Below are 6,929 nucleotides of genomic sequence, written 5' to 3'. Positions count from 1 at the left end.
CATATCTGAAACATGTCTGAAATGTTTTTTTGAAAGGTTTCACATTTTGTTGACAGCTTTTTGAAAGCTTTCTGAAATCTTTCGTTGCTGTGTGGGCCTTAAGGGTCGGCAGGAGACACGGTGGAGACCTCTGTCGGGTTGGCTTAGCTGCGACTCGCTGCGAGTCCGTATTTTATTTATTATAAATTTTCAAGAGCAAAAATGCAAAATCGGGCTCTGTAGCTGACTGCATTATTATATAAAAAGTATATAAAAAAAATTCACGAATCTATGTAACTTATTTTATGAGAAATCTTGTTATTACGAAGCCGTACGAAATGAAACTTCTTTAATTGGTACGGTAGTAAGTTCGATTGTGCGACACGAAAAAATGTCACGAAATAGTGTCACGAAAATTCGACCAACAGGCGTACAAAGTGAAACTCCTTTTGGATCGGTAAGTAAATTCGATTTTGCGACTCGAAAACGCGTCACGAAAATTCGATCAGGCGTACGGCACTGGCAAGACGGATATAGTGAGAACTGCGTATAACACTATATTTTCGAGTTGCGGGCGGCTTGGAGTGACTAATTCCGTTGCATTGTTTTTGTATTAATTTCAGAAAAGTTATGGCAAAGCCTTGCCTTTAGAAGTTTCACTTCTAACGCGCGTGGCGACCACACGCATGATTTTTTTTAATCGATAGAGTATTATTCAAGGAAGGTTGGTATTGAATTTGGCGATGATCGGTAAAGGGGTTCTTTTTTAAAAAAATTTTGTATTTTTTTAGAAATGTCCATGGTTGCTCTAACTTCCGCAAATTTGGAGATATTGATCTATTTTTAATTTTATTATATTCTTCAGTCTTTTCTACCCCTATTTCATATATAATTTTTTAAGACTTGGTTGATTAGACCCAGCTTTATACGCGATCAAAAGTCCATAATTTTGATCGCATATAAAGCTAATAGTCTAATCAACCGAATTTAAAAGAATTATATATGAAATAGGGGTAGAAAAGACCGAAGTAAAAATTGTTTTTTGAGTTTTCGATTCCATTGGTTGATTAGACCCAGCTTTATACGCGATCAAAGGTCCATAATTTTGATCGCATATAAAGCTAAGTTTAATCAACCTAATTTAAAAGAATTATATAGAAATAGGGGTAGAAAAGACCGGAAGTAAAAATTGTATTTTGAGTTTTCGATGCCAATGTGTTGCTTATGTTCGAAAACGTCGAATTTAAATTTATTGAGGATCGGCTATCCATCAAATAACTTAGGGTAAATTCAACACCAAATTCAACACCAATCTATCTTTAATGATACTCTATCCATAAAAAAAGTGTGCAAGTAAAAACTTGCACATTGCTTTCTCATAATTTTTAAGTGTGCAAGTAGAAACTTGCACATTGCTTCCTCTATGAGGAAGCCTGTTTTTGTGTGCATAATTATTAGTAGATATTTATTAATTTGGCTTCTTCATAGAGGAAGCAATGCAGGTTTCTACTTGCACACTTAAAAACTATAAGGAAGCAATGTGCAAGTTTCTACTTGCTCACTTAAAAACTATGAGGAAGCAATGTGCAAATTTCTACTTGCTCACTTAAAAACTATAAGGAAGCAATGTACAAGTTTCTACTTGCAATTTAAAAACTATGAGGAAGCAATGTGCAAGTTTTTTTGAGATTTGGTCAATTATTTCCCGAAAAATTGGAAGAATTAAAAAAACCGGTTTCCAGAAAATCGGTAACGAAAAACTACACACTTTATGGCACTCCCCGTAAAATTCTACCTCCGTTTTATATATAATTCTTTGAAATTTGGTCAATTATTTCCCAAAAAATTAGAAAAATTAAAAAAACCGGTTTTCAAAAAATTGGTAACGAAAAACTATACACTTTATGGCACTCTCCGGGAAATTCTACTCCTACTTCATATACAATTCTTTGAGTTTCGGGAAGGTCTCTAAGTTTCGGTCAATTATTTCCCGAAAAATTGGAAAAATTAAAAAAATCGGTTTCCAGAAAATCGGCAACAAAAAACTTTATGGCACTCCCCGGGAAATTCTACCCCTATTTCATATACTTTTGGTAAAAATTCGATCCACTAACGAATGAGTAGTTCGCAGTCAGACATACATACAGACGACGGTACTTATATATATAGATAATGTCGATGTGCATCGTGCGTATGTGTGCGTGCAATGTAGCGTGCTATATCCTTGTCTATACAAGGACAGATATAGTCGATAACATAGAAAATGGTAATTTTGTCGGTTATACAGATGGCTCCAGCATCACCTTAAGGGGATCCTAAAGACCGGAAATAAGTTGGCGCTGCAAGTTCATATTTTTTAATGAACTATAGCTCAAACGATTGCTCCCTAATTTCTCCCTCAGAATCGACAATTGCTCCCCTTTTAAGGTTATTACTTTTTGAGATATTTAATAAAAACGAAAAATTTTTAATTTTTATTGAAAAACATATTTATAATAACTCTATGCAACTTTATACGGTATAGAACGATTGCTCCTTCATTGCTTATTCTTATTACTCCATCATAATTTTAATGATTTATTGCATTTTTATTGAAAAAATAACAAATTAATTATTTCACAAGTAACGCCGCCGCCGCGCCGCCACTATTGGCCGCCTATTGTAACTATGGCTCGGCAGCCATTGGCGGAAATATTTAAACGTAATATAATAGCTCTATTGTTCATAACTATATCTCAAAGAGTTTAGTCAACATTTCCTATTGATTTTCGGTAGAATAATGCTAAGACTCTATAGACGCGGAAACGCCATGCGGCAGAGTGCGTTGACCAATCACAAATTTTGATTTTGCCGCAGGCGACTTGCGGCAGCCTTCTGATTGGTCAACGCACTCTACCGCACGGCGTTTCCGCGTCTATGGAGTCTAATCATAGAGATATAAGAATAGAGTGCGCGAGTCATATGCTCGCACGTAAGAGACTGCGATATAGGAATAGAAAGAGAACGCTGCATATGGGCCCCTGCTGTCTTTATCTATGCACGCATGCGTCTTTGCGCTGCTCAGTGTCTATAACGCATGTAGAGATATAACCTATAATAACGCATTTATGTTCTAACCTCTTGAACCCCTTTGAAAATATGTCCTTAAATAATAATTCCCAAAATTACCAAATTATTACAGCAAAGTACATAGTATTACCATAAAATATTACTTTTTTTTGAATATGGAATTGAATATGGAATTGTATATAAATATACTCAATATATATAATAATAAAACAAATTTTATTACATGTTGTTTATACAATGTTAATCATAGAATAGAATAGAATTCTATTCAGTCTTTTATTATTTAACACAAAAATTAAATTTTTTAAACACAAAGATTAAATTCTTTTAACACAAAAATTAAATCTTTTAAATCAGTCTTATTATTTAACACAAAAAAATAAAATATAAAAAAATAAAAAAATAAAAATTTTACTACAAACAATATAATATCAAATGCACATTATTAAATATTTATAAAAGTATACAGTTTTGCTATTGTCCACTGAAAATTAATTAAATTTTGAGGTTAGAGATATTAATATGTACTTACGTGTGAAAACTACAATTGGAATTAGGAGATGCTTCTGTTTTACATATCAAGCATTTCTTTGTCATTTTAAAATGTTTTTGCTTAAATAAGAAGAAGGTTAGCTAAAAACGACATAGAGATAGAACAAAATAAAACATCGAGAATACCGAGGTACAATCTTTCATGACCTGCACATCACTGCACATGCGCGCATAGACAAAGACAGCAGGGGCCCATATGCAGCGTTCTCTTTCTATTCCTCTATCGCCTTTTCAGCTCGCTTGCGCACTCTATTCTTATATCTCTATGGGAAAATAGTGTCCGTATCCCTTTTTGTTCGCCGGTTCTTGTGAATAACTTTAACCTAAAAAAGGCGTGTTTCGAGAACATGCGTTATGTGCCCCTTATGTGACGGAATCTATATATGGCGCATGTCATTCGTATGTATTTGACCGGAAATGAATGTCCGGGAAAGAATCTACCATATGAAATCGTTTGTATTTCGTATGAAGACTTTTGAAGTGCAATTGAAAAGGTTTGTGAGTCATTCGTTTAATTGTAATTAATTAATTATTTTTACACCATGCATTTAGCCGAAATAGATAAATTAATAAAAGTTTTTATACGAAACTGTTTGTATTTTGTATGAAGAGTTATGAAGTGTGATTAAAAAGGTTTGTGAGTCACCCAGATAATTTTAATTAAATATTTATAAACTCGGTAATTAGCCGAAATATAGATTTTTAGTTATTCGGATCATGTTAAAAGAAGAAGGCGTTAGTGTTCCCGAAGGTCCGTCTGCAATCAGAATTAATATGAACGTTTTAAAAATTATTTTATACTGAAATAAATAAATATACAGGCTAATAAGCCTGTAGCTATAAGCGATAGTTGCTAATTAAGTTTGTCACTCATATTTCCATCTTGCAGAGGACCTCCGTAACGAGATCAAAGATGCATGTACACACCAGCTGTGCAGGGTGAAGAGGTTATCTCAAACGCCCTTAATTGGGCCACAGTCCAATCAAGAGCGACTCAAATGTCATTACCGCTGAGAAGTACTTCTTGCCATTTGAGTCAGCATGTCAGAGCTAGTCACTACGGATTGTGGTGACACAGCACTGGACTGCCTGCAGAAGTTAATCGCATATAGCCATCTCACTGGCAATATGCCTGATTCAACGGAGCCTAACAAACTGCTGATTGTGCGCATTGTCGAGACAAATTGCGGTTGCTTCACCGGTCCACAGACCGATGAGAGTGTGCAGCTGTAGATTATTAAAGCTCTGCTGACTGTAATGACAAGCCAGCATGTGGAGGTATACGAGGATACGGTACTGTTAACAATTCGTACTGTTTACAACGTTTACTTGTCGTCGCGCAACCTGGTGAATCAAACGTACAACAGCCTGTGCGACTCTCACACAGATGATCAACGTGATCTTTGCGCGAATGGAAACTCAGGCGGAGGAAGAGAACGTGAGGCTTGATGGAGAACATCAGCAGGAGGGTTCTGTCATAGCAAATGGCAAAACTGAAGCTGAGCTAAGTCTTAGTTAGCTAAGTCTAACTAGCTCATCTTCATGAAACTTTACGTTGCGTGCGTCTATTTAATGACGATGGATGCTCTTCAAATCACTTCGAGAGGATTATCAAAAGCGATATCTTTATATCGCATATTTAATCAGATGTCGTCAGGGATTGCTGTCGACATTAGCTCACTTAGATAGGTACTGTTTATATATAAATATCATCTTTGTATGTAATGTATAAGTAAATGTAAGATGTTTAAATGTAAGATGTTAACCGTTTAATAATATTTTTCAGATTATGCGTGCGAGTTAAGTGCGATCGGGATGCTATCAATAATCATCTTGTATCCGTTTGTGTGAGGGTATTTTTGGAAAAAAAGAAGGCTTTCCTCCTGTGTTTCTGCGAAGAGTTTAAAAAGCTTACGCTAGCTGACGAGAAACAGGATCTCGTGGATAATTTTCTAGGGAAGGTCTATGTGGAAATGGACAACGATCCGATTTGGCAATGTACATGAATATAATTATTTATCTCGCAATTGATTTTAGCGGAGTGCTCAGAGACGTCTGAACTTACTTCTTACTTTCAGCGGCAAGCGCCAACCAGTTAGATTTGGCGAGAGTCGTGGTGGAAAGAACCGTCATGGCACGGATATATACCACAATGCGCTCTATCTAAATAAAGATGGAGATGTATATAGGGACCAGCTTTTTCACGGTCATATCAATAAGTTGGCAAAGGTTGTAACTCCAAATCACAGGGACCTACGCGCGCATTTCAAAAGTTTATCATTACGAATGCCCCTGGTCATGGGCGCAGGCTGAATTGGCTGTGATATCGGCGTATAAGACTCCTAGGGATAAGTTGCAGTGTGTATTTCGTTGCGCGACTACCATCATGAATCTCTTCTCCATGGCGTCGGGAAGAGGCATACCTGCTGCCGACGATCTGACTCCCGTGCTGGTCTACAGGTATGTCATAATCAAGGTATGCGATTGAAAAGAGAATTGTGATTTTAGCAAGAAGAGTGATTGTTAACGTGTGCTTAATTTCAGACTAATCCGCCGTCGTTGTATCGACTGTTCAATATGTAGACAGCTTTTACGGGAATCGATTGGAGGGAGAAGAACAATATTGGTGGACGCAGTTCTGCGCCGCGATCGAGTTAAAACAATGGATTAACAGTTTCTCAAGAGTATCACGATAAATAAGATTAGATTCGATGCTGGTGATAATGTAGAAATGTATTATAATCATAATTTGACGATTTCATAAAGAAGAAGACCAATATCTTGTGTAAAGCTAGCTAAACAGTTTTATGCTTCCAGTATCAATTAAAATTCTTAAATAGCCTCTTAAATAGTCTAACTGTTAGTTCTTTCGCACGTTATTATGTAACATTAGCAAAGACTGAATCAGATTATACGTAAAGTGTGGCTTTATCTTTATTTGTAACTCTATTGTACAATGTCACAGGACATCGAAAAAAAAAAAGAAACGTTTAGATATTCTATAATTTATGTACAATACAGAACTTATAAAGAATTGATAACCATTTAGCAGGATAAACTGTGTTGGCGTACTCTTTCTACATGCGCACTTTCCTCAAGAGCCGAGACTCGAACCAGATTCGTGAAAAATATCGCCAATTTCGTAGAGCTTTTGTACAGTTTTACTCTAGGAATATCGCGAGAGAAAGAAAGACTTCGGAGATTTTTATCTGAATCGATCGACATAAAGAGAGAGCATAGTAAAGAAGCTATTAGCTTTCGAGAATTTTTGATCGCATAATACTTTGTTATAATACTATGAGCGAATTAGTTTACGTCACTCTGTCAAG

The 6,929-nt window shown here is 35.9% G+C and overlaps 1 protein-coding gene across 3 annotated transcripts; it reads left to right on the top strand.

Moving 5' to 3' along the window:
- Positions 1-3,874: 3,874 nt before the first annotated feature.
- On the top strand, positions 3,875-6,571 carry LOC112452936 (GTPase-activating protein and VPS9 domain-containing protein 1-like). 3 transcript variants are annotated; one of them, XM_025013405.1, is made up of 5 exons: positions 3,875-4,094; positions 4,490-5,289; positions 5,387-5,598; positions 5,679-6,060; positions 6,145-6,571. In XM_025013405.1, exons 2-4 carry the CDS (start codon positions 5,183-5,185, stop codon positions 5,765-5,767), a joined length of 408 nt encoding a protein of 135 aa, XP_024869173.1. In that variant the 5' UTR covers positions 3,875-4,094; positions 4,490-5,182; the 3' UTR covers positions 5,768-6,060; positions 6,145-6,571. The 3 variants fall into 3 exon arrangements, with proteins under 3 accessions (XP_024869173.1, XP_024869175.1, XP_024869174.1); XM_025013407.1 differs by having other exon boundaries at positions 5,679-6,076; XM_025013406.1 differs by lacking the exon at positions 3,875-4,094 and having other exon boundaries at positions 4,323-5,289.
- Positions 6,572-6,929: the final 358 nt, after the last annotated feature.

Source organism: Temnothorax curvispinosus, unplaced genomic scaffold, assembly GCF_003070985.1.
Source record: "Temnothorax curvispinosus isolate PA1 unplaced genomic scaffold, ASM307098v1 QBEX01003831.1, whole genome shotgun sequence".
Lineage (NCBI taxonomy): Eukaryota > Metazoa > Arthropoda > Insecta > Hymenoptera > Formicidae > Temnothorax > Temnothorax curvispinosus.
The sequence above is the reverse complement of the archived record's forward strand: the minus strand, read 5'-3'. Positions and strand labels throughout refer to the sequence as shown.